Source organism: Oreochromis aureus, linkage group 15, assembly GCF_013358895.1.
Source record: "Oreochromis aureus strain Israel breed Guangdong linkage group 15, ZZ_aureus, whole genome shotgun sequence".
NCBI lineage: Eukaryota > Metazoa > Chordata > Actinopteri > Cichliformes > Cichlidae > Oreochromis > Oreochromis aureus.
In genome coordinates, this window is record NC_052956.1 from 33,887,323 (window position 1) to 33,904,210 (window position 16,888).

General features: G+C 40.9%; 1 protein-coding gene across 7 annotated transcripts in view; it reads left to right on the plus strand.

The window, feature by feature from the left end:
- LOC116318379 (cAMP-specific 3',5'-cyclic phosphodiesterase 4D-like) overlaps nucleotides 1-16,888 on the plus strand; it is a 104,375-nt gene that overhangs the window by 81,467 nt on the left and 6,020 nt on the right. For 5 of the 7 annotated variants that reach the window (XM_039598792.1, XM_039598791.1, XM_039598793.1 and 2 more), the window contains 14 exons: nucleotides 561-752; nucleotides 2,236-2,277; nucleotides 3,386-3,422; nucleotides 4,586-4,659; nucleotides 4,744-4,793; nucleotides 5,293-5,405; nucleotides 9,309-9,402; nucleotides 12,769-12,941; nucleotides 13,031-13,129; nucleotides 13,217-13,381; nucleotides 13,506-13,605; nucleotides 14,836-14,990; nucleotides 15,645-15,767; nucleotides 16,623-16,805. In XM_039598792.1, coding sequence (XP_039454726.1) covers nucleotides 561-752; nucleotides 2,236-2,277; nucleotides 3,386-3,422; nucleotides 4,586-4,659; nucleotides 4,744-4,793; nucleotides 5,293-5,405; nucleotides 9,309-9,402; nucleotides 12,769-12,941; nucleotides 13,031-13,129; nucleotides 13,217-13,381; nucleotides 13,506-13,605; nucleotides 14,836-14,990; nucleotides 15,645-15,767; nucleotides 16,623-16,805 — 1,600 coding nt within the window. The remainder of the gene's footprint in view (nucleotides 1-560; nucleotides 753-2,235; nucleotides 2,278-3,385; nucleotides 3,423-4,585; nucleotides 4,660-4,743; nucleotides 4,794-5,292; nucleotides 5,406-9,308; nucleotides 9,403-12,768; nucleotides 12,942-13,030; nucleotides 13,130-13,216; nucleotides 13,382-13,505; nucleotides 13,606-14,835; nucleotides 14,991-15,644; nucleotides 15,768-16,622; nucleotides 16,806-16,888) is intronic. The other 2 variants (XM_039598794.1, XM_039598795.1) reach the window with 1 other exon arrangement.

Here is a 16,888-nt window from a genome sequence, read left to right on the forward strand (position 1 = left end):
GGGGCACTTTGGGAAATTGATTTGGATTTGCAGCCCTCTGCATTACTGTACTTTCAACTTCAGCCGTACCATAGAGGTGTAATTGTACCCTGTCTCACCACGGTCTTATCCTTTCTGTCTCTACATGCAGATCAGCAGCTGCTGCAGAAACTGTTAGCGCTGTGCATCACATTATTTGTGTGTTTGTCTGAGATTTATATGTGAAATCTTTTTTGCCTGTCTCATGTTTTCATATATTTCTTGTGCTTTTTTCCTATAGTAGGGCTTCTTTGTTTAAAACAATACATTTACTATGCATTTCTTTGTTATTCTGGCTAGGTTTTATGCTCAATATTACATATAGTAATCAAAGTAGACAACAATTATAGCATTTAATAGCAGCTAATACTAATAGATAGAGGAATTAACCTGACCTCTGAGTCACTTTAATCATGCCAAAAATTAAAATAAAATAAATAAAAACCAAACAATTAATTAATAATCAGTGTGAGGCTAGTTTGTGGGTCGGAACAACAGAATACTTATTAATTTTTTCTCTCTTCTCTTCCTTTTCTCTGTAGTTTTGATGTGGAGAATGGCCTGTCGGTGGGTCGCAGTCCACTGGACTCTCAGACTAGCCCGGGTTCTGGTCTGGTACTTCAGGCCAACTTTCCCCACAGTCAGCGCCGCGAGTCCTTCCTCTATCGCTCCGACTCAGACTTCGACCTTTCGCCCAAAACTATGTCCCGCAACTCGTCCACTGCCAGCGACCTGTGAGTATTCTTGGACGCTTTCTGTATTGTTTCAGCAACAATAAGCCGAGAGATGTGGATCTTCTTTTGTTTTCTGTTTTTTTGTTTGTGGGGTTGCACAGCTGGATTAGGAGGAAAATATATAGTTTGCTTGAGAGCACAAAAACTTATCTAATCATTCCAGAGAAATCAAAACATTTCAGAAAGAGGCTGAAGATATGAAGGCGCTGAATACCTACAGATCATCTAATCTCTGAGAAACTGCACAGTAAAACAAACTATTTTCTGAATGAAAATGAAAACTTTAAAGTTAGTTTTAAATTTGATTCCAGCAATATGTTTTAAAACTGTTAGTTAGCTATGTTATCCACTTTGTTAGGTTCACCAGTTATCTAGTCAGCCAATCACATGGAAGCATGTAGACATGGTCAAGACAAGCTATTGAAGTTCAAACTGAGCATCAGAGGAAGAATGGTGACTTATGTGACTCTTGACATCATGTGAGGCTTGTCTGAGTGTTTGAAAACTGCTGATCTGCTGCGATTTTCCTGCACAAACATCTCTAAGGTTTACAGAGAACAATCTGAAAACAGCAAAATCCAGTGAGCTGCTATTCTTGTTGATGCCAGAGGTCAGGGGGAGAGTGTTCCAGTTTGCAAAAGAGCATCTCTGAATGCACATCAAACCAGATGCTCTACAAGAGCAGAAGAGCACAGTGGACCCTAAAAACAGCTAAAGTTTGGACAAGCTTAACAAAATTAGACTATAGAAATTTGGGGAAGAAAAAAAGGGAGAATTGTGTCTCTGGAACAGGAGATCTACATCATGGATCTACAGCTTACAAATATGCAGCATCTGATGTTACGCTATCATGTCAAAATGGATCAAAGTCTCGGAGGAATGATTCAAGCACCCTGTGGAATCAACGCATGAAGAATTAAAGAGATCTGAAGGCAAACGAGGGTCAAACCTGTACCATGAAGGTGTACCTAATAAAGTGGCTAGTTGTGTATTTCGTTCAGCATTTTTTAGTACAATAAAATATACAATTTCCATTTAAGTCAAGGTTTGAAATGATTTCCAAATCACTGCCTTTTTTTTACACTAAGCCTGTTAAACTCATTTCATGAGATCACATTAATTGTGTCAGTGTCATAAACACAATAAATTATAATAAATACATTTAAAACTATTTCTAGTAAGCTCACCTAAGGTCCTATTTACACTCGAAGAACTACATGCATTTGGCAGCAGGCTTTAAAGACACTTCAGGCAGCACAGCTAGAGTTTAAAAATGTAAACATGAGAGCAACCAGTTGTAGGTGTAAAAGCAGTGAAGTCGCTAGCTAGCGGGAAACATGCTGGTAACGCTACGCTAGTTCAGCAACTAGTTTCTGTCTGTTTATACAGCTGAAGATTTCTCTTGTGCAGCTAGCAGTCTGTTTGAAGCCAGAGTGTAAATGGGGCCTCGACCACCAATAGCTGTCGCTCCTTTGTTTTGAAGGGAGGAGGGATTGAAGCATTGGGAAGTCAATTGGCTACCTCGGTGAGACAAAGTGTGAAGATTGCTGTGATTTTTCTGTCTATCTCTTTGGGCTGTGCCACACTGTCATGAGTCACGTCTCCCATGCTTTTCCTGAACACGATCTGAACAACTTTATCTTGGATGCTCGGCTCCGAAAGCATCACAAGCTCAAAAGTCTGAGAAACAGTCCCAGCAAGCATTTGACAGATGCTGATGTGGCGCCACCCGTGTTTCAGTCGCAAACCTGACGACTACAATGGATTTTGATATTTTACTAAACAAGGTGGCGCTCACAGTCATGCATCAAAATGTTTGCTGGACGGTGAAGGCCAACTTAGTGTTTTTCACAGTTAGCATGATTTCACCCTGAGGTCTGGAGGTGTCTGTGCATGTTGTCACCCTAAAGCTTCCAGAAAGCTTTAGCTGATCTAAAACCAGTTTCCCAAGCATCCAAAGCATGAGCTCTGCTCCTCACCTGCATGTTGTTCTAGTTATACAAATAAGTCTTAGAGGCATTTTTTGTCCCTCATAGATAAACTTAATATCCCATCATTTCTAACCTTTAGTGGGATTGGACTTTTTTAACATTTCCCTTGAGATACAGCTTACTCGTAGCTGGGTTTATTTGTGAGACGCATTCTTGTTGTTTAAATTTAAATTTAGAAGTTGATCAAAGTGAATACTAAAACATCACTAAATGCAAGTTTAACTAATTAACTTAAACTTTAGTCCTTAGATATATGAATACAATATGAATAGGGTTTTTTTGCCTAGCAACTAGTGCTAGCCTTTCTAACATTCATCCTGCTCCTCTATTCCTTATTGCCAACTCTTAATTACCACGTAGTCACAAAAACAATATATCTATGAGGTGTAGCACCTTTGCCTCTAAGAAGGATTTTGTGTAACTAATACAATGTGTTGTTCTCCTTTCTTTGTCCAGTGTGATATTCAGACCAGTCACGGTCTCATCCAACTGCGACGTTCCTGTTCAGTCAAATATCCCAGTAACAGCAACCTGACTGTTGTCATGATTTGTGTGTTTGTGGTTTGAGATTTTGGAATCACACAATACATCACGAACCGCTCTGTCTCCTCTCACATGGTCTTTTGTTTTTTTAATTTGCAGGCATGGAGAAGACATGATAGTGACTCCATTTGCACAGGTTAGTCACATATGCTTGTTGCTGGTCCTTTAAGAGTTTCCTTTGTTTGCTGTCATTGAATCAAAGCCAAACTCAGGATCGAGGGTGCCAGCACTGATATTATGACAGGCGGAAGCCGGCAACCTGTACGGCAACAGGCCAAACACAGCATAGGCTTCACAGTTTAGCAGACATGGCATCAAAATGAATGTTTATACACTTGTTACTTGAAACAGTTGTTTGAACTGTGTGAAGATCTGCGGATGAATGCATTAAGCCAGCAAGCAGGAAGATACATGTAAGCAGTTCATAAAGAAACAGCCCACAGTGAAAGCATGGTGTAAACAGCTAAGCAGAGGTGCTTCCATATGGTGCATATTGATTTAATCATACTACACTATTCTCTGAAGTCCTGGAAGCCCTGTTTTCACAGTGAATTACATTAAAGCTACTATAGATCCACTGATGATGTATTTAAAAATATATTTGTTTACCGAAGTGTTTGTTATTTATGACAGACCATCTGTCTCGTGAAGTGAGATGTGAAATATAATTGTTTCCATTCAAAGTAAATCCATCTAATTTGGGGCATGACGCTGTCCAGATACTCGGCGTGGCTCCTTGCTGGCCCTTACTCATCAGTTTGAGAAATAAGACATGGTTCATTTTTCACAGACAACACCCACACACATTCTCTTTGTGCTGAACAGCTTGTTCTTATGTGTGTGTGTGATCATCGGCGACCTACTAACATGATCTGTGTACATGTGATAATTTCAAACTAAAGTCCAATATTTACCCTATAAAAGTTTATCATCAGTAAACGTTAGATATGAGAGAGAGCAGAGCTTCAGCATGCTTCCTCTCTTACATCAGGCTTTTGGAAGTTAGTTGAGCCCAGATAGTACTATCAGCAACATAAAAACCCTTGCATCCTGTGCCTGTAAAGTGTGATGTTTTTAAACCACTTAGCTTTTCTATTCTTACTCAAAGTCCATTTTGCATTTTCATTTAAATGCTAAAAGCTCCAGATAGGGTCTTTGAAAATGGTTAAAAGTTCCAAAACAAATATCAAAGTCACTATATTCACGGTAACAGGTTAAAAAAGGTTCAACCATCTAAAAGAATGGTTCTTTATTTTGAACGAAAATCGGTTCATGTATTTTGTTTATTCATATTTTTAGGTTCTTGCCAGTCTACGAACGGTGAGAAGTAACTTTGCTGTTCTGACACATCTGCAAGATCGTGTGGGAAACAAGTAAGAGCACGAGCACAATGTGGAGCAGATGACTAATTTGCTCTTTTGTTATTCTACCGACACCTCATCTGTTTTGTGTTTCAGGCGGCCGTCAAGCAGCAACCAGCCGCCCATGTGTAATCCATGTCTTACAGGTCAGTGTTAATACCCCTGGGTGATGGGACACTGAGAGGTTCTAGTTTTCTGTGACTAATGGTGCCTTTCTCATAGACAATGAACATGTTATTGTCTTTTTAATTAAATAGAAAAAGAATAAAGTGATTGTTGATTCAGGTAAATCTGAAAGATGTGCTTCTTACAGTTAAACGCATGCAAATATAACAGTGCTGATAAATGAATAGTAAAGACATTAACAGTCAGGACAGGTGCAGCATGTCAAGAACAATTTTCTCCTACCAAGTTCAACAGCACCCATGATTGTTGGGTTTTTCTCTGTATTTATTATTGTGCTATCTACTGTACAATATAAAGCGCCTTGAGGCGACTTTTGTTGTGATTTGGCGCTATATAAATAAAATTGAATTGAATTGAATTGAACAGCAGACGCATGCAACATGTTAAAGATGTGGATGTTTCCACAGCAGTCCCAGGCGTAAACTGCAATGTGTGTTTGTTTGCCCTCTGACCTTTCAGAGGAGCCTTACCAGAAGCTGGCGATGGAGACCCTGGAGGAGCTGGACTGGTGTCTGGACCAGCTGGAGACCCTGCAGACGAGACACTCGGTCAGCGAGATGGCATCCAACAAGGTGAGGTGATTCAACTCAGCTTTGTCCGTACCGATCATTAATGCTGTGAAGAAGTGCGGGTGGAAAACAAAAACCTCCAATCTATGCCCATTTGTTTACGTGTTTATGTATTTATTCATCCGAGTATGCAATCTGTGCTGTTTGACTGTCTGTTCGCAGTCTAGCATCCAGTTTTCAAGATATCATTTTCAAATTTTGTGTGATGGTAGATACCGATAACAGCTCCAGCTGAGATGATTTGGTGCAAATTGGGTCACACAAAAATATAAAAATCCATAAAAAACTAAATATTACTCATTTACTAACTTTTTTCTGGAATACTACATTGACTAAAATCTTTTAACTTTTTCTTTGTACTTTAGTTTGTAGAGTGAGTACACAGACTGGCTGTGACTGGGTTATAATAAAGTAGATGGAGGGGGGAAAGTCAGTGTGTGCTAGGAGCTTTGCAATCTAACATCATGCATCAGCTACACATGAGATTTTCAGCTTTTTCATTGTAGTGCAAAATTCCTTTCACTGTTCACAAATTAACTTTGTACAGGACGAAAATTAGATTTGAGGTGTGCGTAAATAACACTACTGTTCATGAATGGCGCCTCTCTCCACTGAGCGCACGTCCTTGCTGGCTCTTCCTGCTGTCTGGCTGCAAACCTCCTCCTTCCCTCACTCAGCCAATCATATCCCTGTCCTCCACTCAGCCCCTTAAGCTAGACTAACGCGATTGGTCGAAGAAGGGGGAACAGCATGCGGGGCAGGGGGGGCAGGGGATCCTCACAGACTCTCCCTCACTCTAGCTCCTGCTCTCCCTCTTTATGTTTATCATTGACAGCGTGTGACAGTAGTTGGATGAGAGACTGCAGTCACACCCTGATGGCAGATCTCTTCTCCTGCCTCCTCTACCTCAGCTATACCCCACCCTATCCCTCTAGCACCGCCCCCCCTTCATCTTCAGGACTGCAGCTGGGAACTGTGGGAACTTTAATTTTTAAAATGGACTTTTTTTTTCATGTCCAGACCATCTCTGCTGAGCATGGAGCAGAACTGAGTGGGCAAATTACAGCCTATTACTAAGCAAGCAAACTTGGATTTTAGCCTCCACTCACATCAACATGCGTGGGCTGACATGCCTGCGTCGGCTCTCTGGGTTTATCTGTACTGGAGACTCAGACAGGTGAGCGATGGGGAGCCCTGCTGGCTTTCCTTGTTTACAATGGGATCTACTGATCAGCAGTACAGGCTTTGCAGTGGGCTGAATGCTGAGTGAGCCCGCCTGTCGGATCTGACTCAGGACAAGATCCACAAAGGGGCTGAACGTTGTCTGTGTGTGTGTGTGTGTGTGTGTGTGTGTGTGTGTGTGTGTGTGTGTAGGACAGAGATGGCAACAAAAAGGGCCAAAATATCCATGCGTATTAGAGGAAACAGCTGTCATGATTGTCAAAAAACAAAGCACGAAATCTTAAGAGGAATGATTCATAGGCGAAGGAATGGCTCACATGTAAACAAGTGTGTATGTGTGTGTGTGTGTGTGTGTGTGTGTGTGTGTGTGTGTGTGTGTGTGTGTGTGTGTGTGTGTGTGTGTGTGTGCGCACGCATGCAGGAAGTACTGCAGCGCAAAGGGGGAAGCCGTGATGAGAAGCTCCAGGAGAAATCAAACAGATGATAAGCAGTTATGTAGGCTGATGCATGTGTTTGCATTGGCCCGTATGTGTGCCACAAAGTAGCCATGCAGCCACTGCAGCATCACACTCTCACCCAGATCCCCTCCTTCCTCCCTCAGCCTCCACCTGCCGAGACTGTTACATAATCAGTGTGGAAACTACCGCTGCCATCAAATTCAACGGGGAAACACTGAACTCTTTTAATTTTGTAAAACTTCATGAAAATTTTACTTGAGGTTTTTTTTTCCCTGCAAACAGTGCACGTGTTTTTTTTTTGTGCCTTCTGACAGAGGAGTAAGCAATATTATAGCTTGTTTTGATTTTTGTATAGATATATATGCATATATGGAGGTATATCAAAGGGTATTCATGGACTGTAGGCTGGGAGCATAATCCAATAGTGCTGCACTGCTGGGGTTCCCCCACATTTTGTTTCACTCTTAATCGAAGCAAAAACAATGGAACATTTGATTTGGCTGTGAAGTTTTTTGGGCTTTAACAGTAAAAATGAATAAGGAAAATACAGATGTGGGTTGTGCCCATTAAAAACTTGCCAGCTTTTCTCTACCAATGCCAAACAGCTTGGCATCGTTTAGCTTACTGGACTGAATTATGGAAGTCTGAAGAAACGAGGCATACTGACAGTATAACAGAGGCCTCAGTAGCATGTGGAAGAACCATACAGTGCCACAGCAGCCTGGCACTTCCTCCTCATGCTGGTCATCATCTTGGTCACACACTACTGTGGAATGGCATCCCATTCTTCAACCAGCATTTCTCGTAAATGTGGTTGTGTTGGTCGCACAACCTGCATCTCTCTGCATTGAGATAACAAGCCTTATCTTTCAGTGAGGGAGATGCCGCCCCGCCCCATCACACTACCTCCACCAGAAGCTGTTACCATATTGGTCTACCAGTCAGCACAGTGTTGTCCACGTCCTCTTAAAGCTTTGACCCTACAATCCAATAGTTGCATGCAGAATCTGGACTCATCGCTGAACATAATGTACCTCCAAGTGTTCAGGTCCCAGTGCACATTTTGCCAACACCAGCGTAATGGTGTAGTGTCATCTTCTTAGGACACCCACTTCATGGCCTGTCTCTGACATCCCAGACACCAGCTTGAAGTTGCCCTATGGCACGGGCCCTTTCCAGATCAGTCAAATGTGGCACTTTTAGAGCAGACAGACACCACCTGACTGCTGTAGCAGGGACCTTGCTCACAGCTGCTGCTAAGGCGCCCGAACTCAATTTATTTGACCCATTTAAAAGAGGTCAAATAAACAGAAACTCAGTATAATAAAGTAGATACAAAGAGATTAAATCAAACCAATTTAGATACTCTGAGCAGGGTGGGGGACAAACACTTATTAATTATCTAATAACAAAGAAAAAAATCAATATTGTACTTAGTAGTTAGTTTAATTTATTGTAACAGCAGTTAAATCCAAAATTACTCAATATCTAACTCAGGAAATTAAGATATATAAAGAATAAAGACTAAATGACTCTAGCTATCCCTATGGCGTCACAACACTTGGTATGTTCTGATCAGCACCTCCTGTATTTAATAGCACCGCATGCTGGAGGAACAGCCCAGAGGCCTCAGCAGCCAAACAGACTTCTAAAAACCTATAAAAAATAACGATATGCACACACTAAGTATAAAACAATTTCAGTAGATGCAAAATAAATGAGCGTGGTGTATGATGTTTTTTAGTTATGCGATGTTTCGCCTGCCTCTTCACATTTCTCCCACGTTTTTGCAGTTACAAAAATCTAAGCAAATTAGTAATGTGCAATTTAAAAGCTAAAATATGACATTCATCCATTAGGTTGTCTGTAGTAACATATTAGTCATTTTTTTCCATTGACCTTTCATGCACTGTGGGTTTGTTTGTTTTTGTTTTTGTTTGTCCTTGGAAACCTTTTTGTTTACCGTTTTGTCTCCATGTTTAAAACTTGAAACAAATTTCATTCAAATGTTGGAAAGTGCTTCAGTGTTTGTTTTGTTTGGTCCTTCTGTTTGTTTGTACCCATATTTTGGTAACGTAGTTTGCTACGTGTTTCCTCTGTTGTTCTAAGAGTCAAATGAAGGGAAGGAGGCATGTTGTTTTAGTGTTTACAGTTACAGGAAGGATTTTGAAATAAAATGCCTTGCTACACACATGCACACCCATAATTGGTGTGTGTGTGTGCAGACTAACCATGTGTTGTTTATGGTTTTGTAATGTCTTCACAGTTTAAGAGGATGCTGAACCGCGAGCTGACACAGCTATCGGAAACAAGCCGCTCAGGGAATCAGGTGTCAGAGTTCATTGCCAACACCTTCCTCGGTAAGTCAGAACTTTGAAATTTTTCTCAAAGTCTTGTGAATGCAACACCTAAAGAAGGAGTTTCAAATTGATACCACAGGTGTATCTACTACGAATCTGGGGGGAAACACTGCCAGTAAGCTAATGTGCTTCTTTGCATCTCCTGTTTTTCTTTTTTGCTCTTCAACATATTTGAATGTTAGGATGTCTTCTTGCATTTTACTGGAGTGGATAAAAATGTGTTTTGAGGATGAATAGGGACAAAAAAAAGAAGACAGAAAAGTCAAATGAGGCTTTTTTAAGAAGGGAAGGGAAGGAGAGGATGACTTTCCAAAGGAACAGGGAAAAGGGAATTTTACTATATAGAAGAAGGGAGTCATTGTGGGGGAGAAAGGATGTGGGGGTTTTTTCTTGTACATGGAAATGAAAAGAGCGTGTTTCTGAAAGAAGGTGAGGACTGTGTTAACAGGACAGATGGAGAAGGTGAGGATTTTTCCTTTTTCTGAAAAAGAAGGAGGCGGGGCTGCAGACAGCATTCCCGGACACATTGTGTGGCGTTGTCACGGCAACAGGGTGCACATTATTCAACGGCGTGCTGTATGAATAGGAGGCTCAGTGTTCAACAGCCCTTCCGGCAGGATGGTCCGGCTGAACGAGGATGGCGCTGTCAGTCGGACGCCGTTTTGATATGAGTGCCTCTTCTTCAAGTCTGGCTGCATTTGGAAATGAGCACCATGGTTTTGGGTGTGAGGAAGAGAAGGCACTGTGAGAGAGGTGAGAAAGGCCAGACAGCGCCTCATGTGACGCTGCCACTCAGATCGCTGTGCATCCTTAGGTGCCGTATGCTCGTATCTGGATTTCGTGCCTCTGTGCTAATGAAACACAATGAATGGAAAATACCGAAGAGGATGTGTGGACGTGAGGTAAAGCTGGCTGTCCGTGATGTCACAATGGTATCATTATTCCCTTGGTTTGTACCCCCCCAAAAATGGATGAGTCGTCTCCAACACAGACGTGTCTGCTGGGACAGTACCTCTGAGTCAACAAATCATGTTGAGATGATGCTGATACCGTCAAAGGAAACCTTTTGGTGTTTTTGTGTTTTTGCCTCAAGGACTACGCTCTCTAATTTGGGTTGAAAAACAAAATCTCCTGCCTTTGATCTTAATCAAGTGTTTCGGAAAACAAAAGCACAAGAGCTTTGTCATCAAACTGCTGGGAAACAGATGGTTTTTAACCATCATCGTTACATTTTTGCTGCTAGTGTTCTCCACCTGCTGCCATAAAATCTGTTTTCATGGTGTTTTTGTGCGATACTTACATTAATTGTGTTTAGTTGGCCAGATCTCACTGGCCAACTAAACACTGCACTGCAAAACCAGCAATATTGTTGCTCCTTTTAGCCTTGTTTTATTATCTCAGCTAAGAACGAATAGATTTCGGGTTTCTGATCAGGTGGTGTGAACTGAGTCTGCGTTATTCATACCGGCCTCGCTTATGTGTCATTATACTGCTGATGAAGATGGGTTTACACGTGTTTTCCATATGTTTAAGTGCCTTTGTGCAGGAATTCATGTGTTTACGAAAATGTTAGGTTGCACGGTGACGGTTTCCTGAATTTTAGCTCTGTGCACCACTACAGTGGGTTTGAAATGAAGCAAAGGATGCAACTGACATGCGTACTTTAACCGTTTAGGATTTGCCACTATTTTTATACAGTCTTTGTAAGTGGAAAACAATATCACAAATGTAAATTAATTGCTTAAATTCATGGATATCACCAAAACGTGGATTTCTGTCTTTATGATGATTTACTGCAGGCTTTCTGTTTGTTCAGTAGTCTTAGCTTAGTTTGTAAAATACTCTACTTCTGCATTGCTTTTACACTGGTGAACCCTCAGTATTTTCTCTTGGTCACGTGTCTATACAGTAGCCCTGGGAGTGGAGTATTTTGCATCCTGCTACATGCTGTGAAAAAGTTTTTCTTTACCATGGACAGGATCCTGTGAAAATCCTCTGTAGTCTTTCATGGATGTCCAGTCTTTTCTTTTTTTTTCTCAGGTTTTCCATAAACTGTTGGTTGTTGAGGTGGGCTTGTATTATCTATGTTAATAGCAATTGTAGAAACAGCGACTGTTCACAATTTATCAACTAAAGTCATAGTAAGTGTATAAAGTACATGTAGTGGATGTGACTGCAGTAACAGTTGAAGAATCACAAGTTCCAGCTGCAGTATTGAGAATTTGCGTGAGCTGTTGCAGTCACACTATGATCTAATACTTACAAAGTTAAGTGTTTCTGATGCAATGATTACTAAAATATTGACAGTATTAGTAGTAATTGTAGCAGTAGCTAAAAGTATGCAGACGTTGACACATCATCATATACTTCCCAATGTCTAAGGCAGATCTACAATAGTTCTACAGTGATAGGAGGCCACAGCAAAAGCAAAATTATTGTGATTTTGTGCAATAAACTTGTAATGTCATTGTCTCTGAAATGGTTGCTGCAAAAACAGGGACCAGGTCTGTAGCCACTTAGAGTCAGTTCCTGTCTTGAAAGTAACTTTGGGCTGTTAAGGCGAAGCATTGTGATCGAATGGCAATAAGATGGAGTCAGCCTCCTATGGGTTTGCAAATGAATGGGGTCGAATTAGAAATTACATCCAATATGCAAAGTGTTTGTGATAATATGGTGATTGACTGTGACAAACTGGCAAAAAATTGCAAATCGGTTGCAAATCCGTCCACCAATAGTGATGTAGTAACTGCGCAGTAACACTAGCATTCAGCAGCCTTGCTTTTACTAGGAGTGCAACCACTTTGCAACCAATTGAGTTCCCAATTCCAAAGAAGCACATCACAAATGAGGTGCGCTCATCGGTGCATGCTCACTCAGACTGATTGCACCGTGCCGGCTGCATCTGTCTGCATTTTTAAATCCGACAGTACCTTTTTTAAGAACTTTGCCAATCTCTCTGCGAGTGATTGCAGTGAGGAGGTTGTCGTCCTGTTTTTAGGTTCATGAACAGTTGCTAACAGCAGTGTGTCTAAATGACAATCAGACCCACATTATGTGGAAACAGGGCTGCTTCATAGAAACGGCTACATTATGGACAGTTTGGTGAGTCAGCTTAACAGATCTGAGAGAACTTGTGATTTTTTTGCGTTTGTCAGAGTAAAAAGCTTTGCAAAGATAAGAAAACCAGCGTGATTATCTCCCTTTAAATGTAAGGCAGGTAGAACTGAATAATCAAGTGGCTGTGTATTTTAAATGGGTTGAAGACACAAGTGGGTGCGGTGAGCACTCTGTCATTGGTTTTTCTAACACCTACAGATCTAATGAATCACATGTGGCCATAACATTACGTGTGTGTTCATGTTGCAGAGAAACAACATGACGTGGAAATCCTTTCTCCTCCTCCGAAGGAGAAGGAGAAGAAAAAGAGGCCGATGTCACAGATCAGTGGTGTGAAAAAGGCCACACAAAGCCCGGGTTTGGCACCTGCCTCCATCCCTCGCTTTGGAGTCAACACACCACACGAGAACCTGCTAGCCAAGGTAGGTTCACACATACGCTGCAAAGATAGAAAGACACAAACACACCTACAAATGCGCTGTGTCATTTACATGCTCTTTTATTTCTGCAGCAATTTGAGGATATCGATCGTTGGGGCATGGATATATTCAAAGTAGCAGAATATTCTGGAAACCGTCCACTTACAGTGACCATGTACACCATTTTCCAGGTAGAAATCTGTTCGCTTCACCAAAGACCAGAATCGACCCAATTTGTGTCTCATGTTTATTTTGAATGCTCCCCATCAATGTGACAGGAGCGAGACCTTCTGAAAACCTTCGAGATCCCAGTTGACACCTTCATCACCTTCATGATGACCTTAGAGGACCACTACCATGCAGACGTAGCTTATCACAACAACATCCACGCAGCTGATGTGGTGCAGTCCACCCACGTCCTCCTCTCCACCCCGGCTTTAGAGGTGAGCAAATAAGGCATTTTTTAACCCTACCAGCTCCAGGGCTCTGATCTCTCAGTGGACCGAGCAGAGCTCCACCTACTTTTTCTTCTGAATGAATTAATTTTCTCTTCCTCGTTCACCTCAGGCGGTTTTCACAGACCTGGAGATCATCGCCGCTCTGTTTGCCAGTGCTATCCACGATGTCGACCACCCAGGAGTCACCAACCAGTTCCTCATAAACACCAGTAGGCTTCTGTTTTTCTATTTAAACAGCATACAGCTTGGGGTAAATAAGGACAGTTTAAAAGCCGAAAGAAACTGTAGCTAAAATCTTGGGATTAAAGCCGCCTTTCAAAGAGGAATTCCACCAAAATGTCACTAAGGATCAAAAGATGGCATTTTTGTATCAAATACCAGAGATGAATAGTATTTTCTAAGAATACTGATAACTGCACCAACCAGGTGTATCACAATTAGATGGCACAAACCATCCCCAGCGTGCATGACAGCGGGTCGAGAAGATACAGTAGTACATATATCAGAATGGAACGCCGTATTCCCCGAGACCTCAGGATGATATATTTATCAAACGGTTGAGGCAGACTGATCTGAGTTAACTCACAGACCCGAAACAATATGCATACCTGTGTGTCATTATTTCACTTTCTCATACAAATACACACCACAGGTTTTTTATTTATTTTATCTATTTTTGTTATTTTTGTTCCTTTAACCCTTTCATGCATGAATTATGACAACCTCAATCGGGATTTTTTTTATTTAAGTATTTTTACTGATCTTTAAGCATGAAAAAAAGATTTTTGAACTTCATTTTTTTAAACAAAGAGGTTTTTTTACATGTCCACTTAGGTGGAAAACATACGTTTTGACTTTGAATTTGGTATGGAGTGACACATCAGTGTCCAATGTAGTGGTTTATGTGCAAGTATACCATCAACACTGACACAAATACTAGAACACAGCCTTTGAACAGCTGTCCACTGTAGTGACCACATTGCATGAAAGGGTTATTTCCTTTATTTTAATTTGTCTATTTTATTCTATATGGATCTCCGTAATCTACACATTTATTTTAGCAGCTTTGTTCAGTCGTTATCATTAATAATAGTTTAGATGCAGCTCAGAAATGTAAAAACAAGAGTCTGAATTGACGATGCAAATACATTAAAGTTGAAAATTAGCTAAAAAAAAAAAGACGTACAGATTAAAATCAATAATGATTACAGCCAAAATATTTTAACATATTTCCTGAACTTTTCCACCCTTTAAAATACATAGTAATACATAGAAATGATGCCACGTCTGGTTCTTTATTATATTTGCACACTGTGGCACAGGATTTAATTCCGAGTGGGTTGCTGTGAACTTCGATTTACATCAAGCTAAATAAAGTAGAATTATGTTCAAGGTGTCCTGCTGTTTGTTTTTATGGATTTCTACCTCCGTTTCTCCAGGTTCAGAGCTGGCGCTGATGTATAATGATGCGTCGGTTTTGGAGAACCACCACCTCGCTGTGGGCTTCAAACTGCTGCAGGAGGAAAACTGTGACATCTTCCAGAACCTCAGCAAGAAACAGAGAGACTCTCTCCGCAAGATGGTGATTGACATGGTGAGAGCGCTGCCCTTTTTATATGATGTAATTATATCATTAGCTATACTGTCCCTTTGAAATGTGATCTTTTCAGTTGAGTTTTTTGTTTGTCTTGTGAATGTTGCTGATACACTGAAAAATCTTGTTGGTAATATATTTTTTCCTGAGAACAAAGTTGCAGCTTCCTTTTTTTTCCATCTACAACTGGACGGAACAAAGAAAAGCAAAAAGTTGTGAGCTGAACTCAGAAACATAATTTTTGCTGTTGCACATCACATTGACATAATGCTTTCCCTAGCCGCTCACCCTAACCCTAAACATCAAAAATGAGTGCCTAACCCCCACAAACATAGTAACGTTCCAATTTTTGGTCCCCACAAAGATACGTAAACATGGTACACACACACAGACACACACACACACATACACACACACACACAGATCAGGTGTTGCTCAGGACTGCTGCAGTGAATCTGATAGATGATAAAACAGCCTGTGTGCATTTGCTTTGTCAGCATTACATTTTGTAACCCAGGCACTGTAAGACAACACTTCACTTCCTGCATCTATACTTCCTTTTCCTTGTAATCACAAGGAAGTCTTTAGGTTGAGCATGAGACCCTTACATTTGTAATGCATGGTGTGTGTTTGTGTGGTTGTTGTCCTCTGTAGGTGCTGGCCACAGATATGTCCAAACACATGAACTTTTTGGCAGACATGAAGACAATGGTGGAGACCAAGAAAGTCACAAGTTTGGGAGTCCTTCTACTAGACAACTACTCTGACCGTATCCAGGTTAGAGCAACTCCTGCTGGCATTACACTTTAATAGTATATATATGTTTAAAAATCATTATCATACATATCTCTATACATTATATATTTTTTTAATTATATACATGTGCAAACCATTTGTCCATTCATGCAATGAGCAGAAGAGAGTTCTGCTCTGAAGAGTTCTTCTCTGCATTTCACCATTAGGTCTTTAAAAAAAAGGATTTTGGTACTAAAATTGCTCCATGTGACAGCTGAAAACTATGCAGTGGCTCAAAGACACTGGTGTCAGCGTGTTTCCATTTTGACCTGTGCACACCTTGCACGTTAAACCAGGCTGTCTGTGTGAAGGTGCTGCCACCTACTGGACAGATAAGTCATTACATCTGTGCAGTTTTGCTGAGTATTGGGGTTCTGATGGGAGTGAAAGGTTTCGATCATAGTAATAAAGAATAAAGTTGGGTATTTACCCTCTCAGTCCAATATATGAAAATCTATATTGTTTTGTTCTGTGTTCATTTTGTTTCTAAGTAAAAAATTGTGTAATTTCATTAAAAAAAAAAAGATAATAAATACCCCGCCTCCTTGACAGCCCATGAAAAGTGCAGTTTGTTTGAATAAACAGTAGATGGGTTTTTACTGTCAGCAGTGACTGCTGCCCTGAATGGACAGATTTAACCCCCCCAAAAAACCGCATGACAGTCACATTGACTTAGTTTTATGAGTGACAGTTGCCAAAGCTCAAAATGTTTTTAGAACTGAATTTTTTTCTGGATTATTGTTTAAAGGTGAGATTTTAAATTAAGTCACTGCTGCATTGCATCTCTAACATTGCCCAGCATGACACGCCAAGTCTGACTGCGTTTTCCTCCTCCAGGTTCTGCAGAACATGGTCCATTGTGCAGATTTGAGCAATCCAACCAAACCGCTGGAGCTTTACCGCCAGTGGACGGACCGCATCATGAAGGAGCATTTCACCCAGGGAGACAGGGAGCGGGACAGAGGCATGGAGATCAGCCCCATGTGTGACAAACACAACGCCTCCATAGAGAAGACTCAGGTGCTGACAGACAGCAACCTTAACAGATGTTTTAGTCTCATAATAGCCTGTCTACATAATGCATAATACAATACAGTACAATA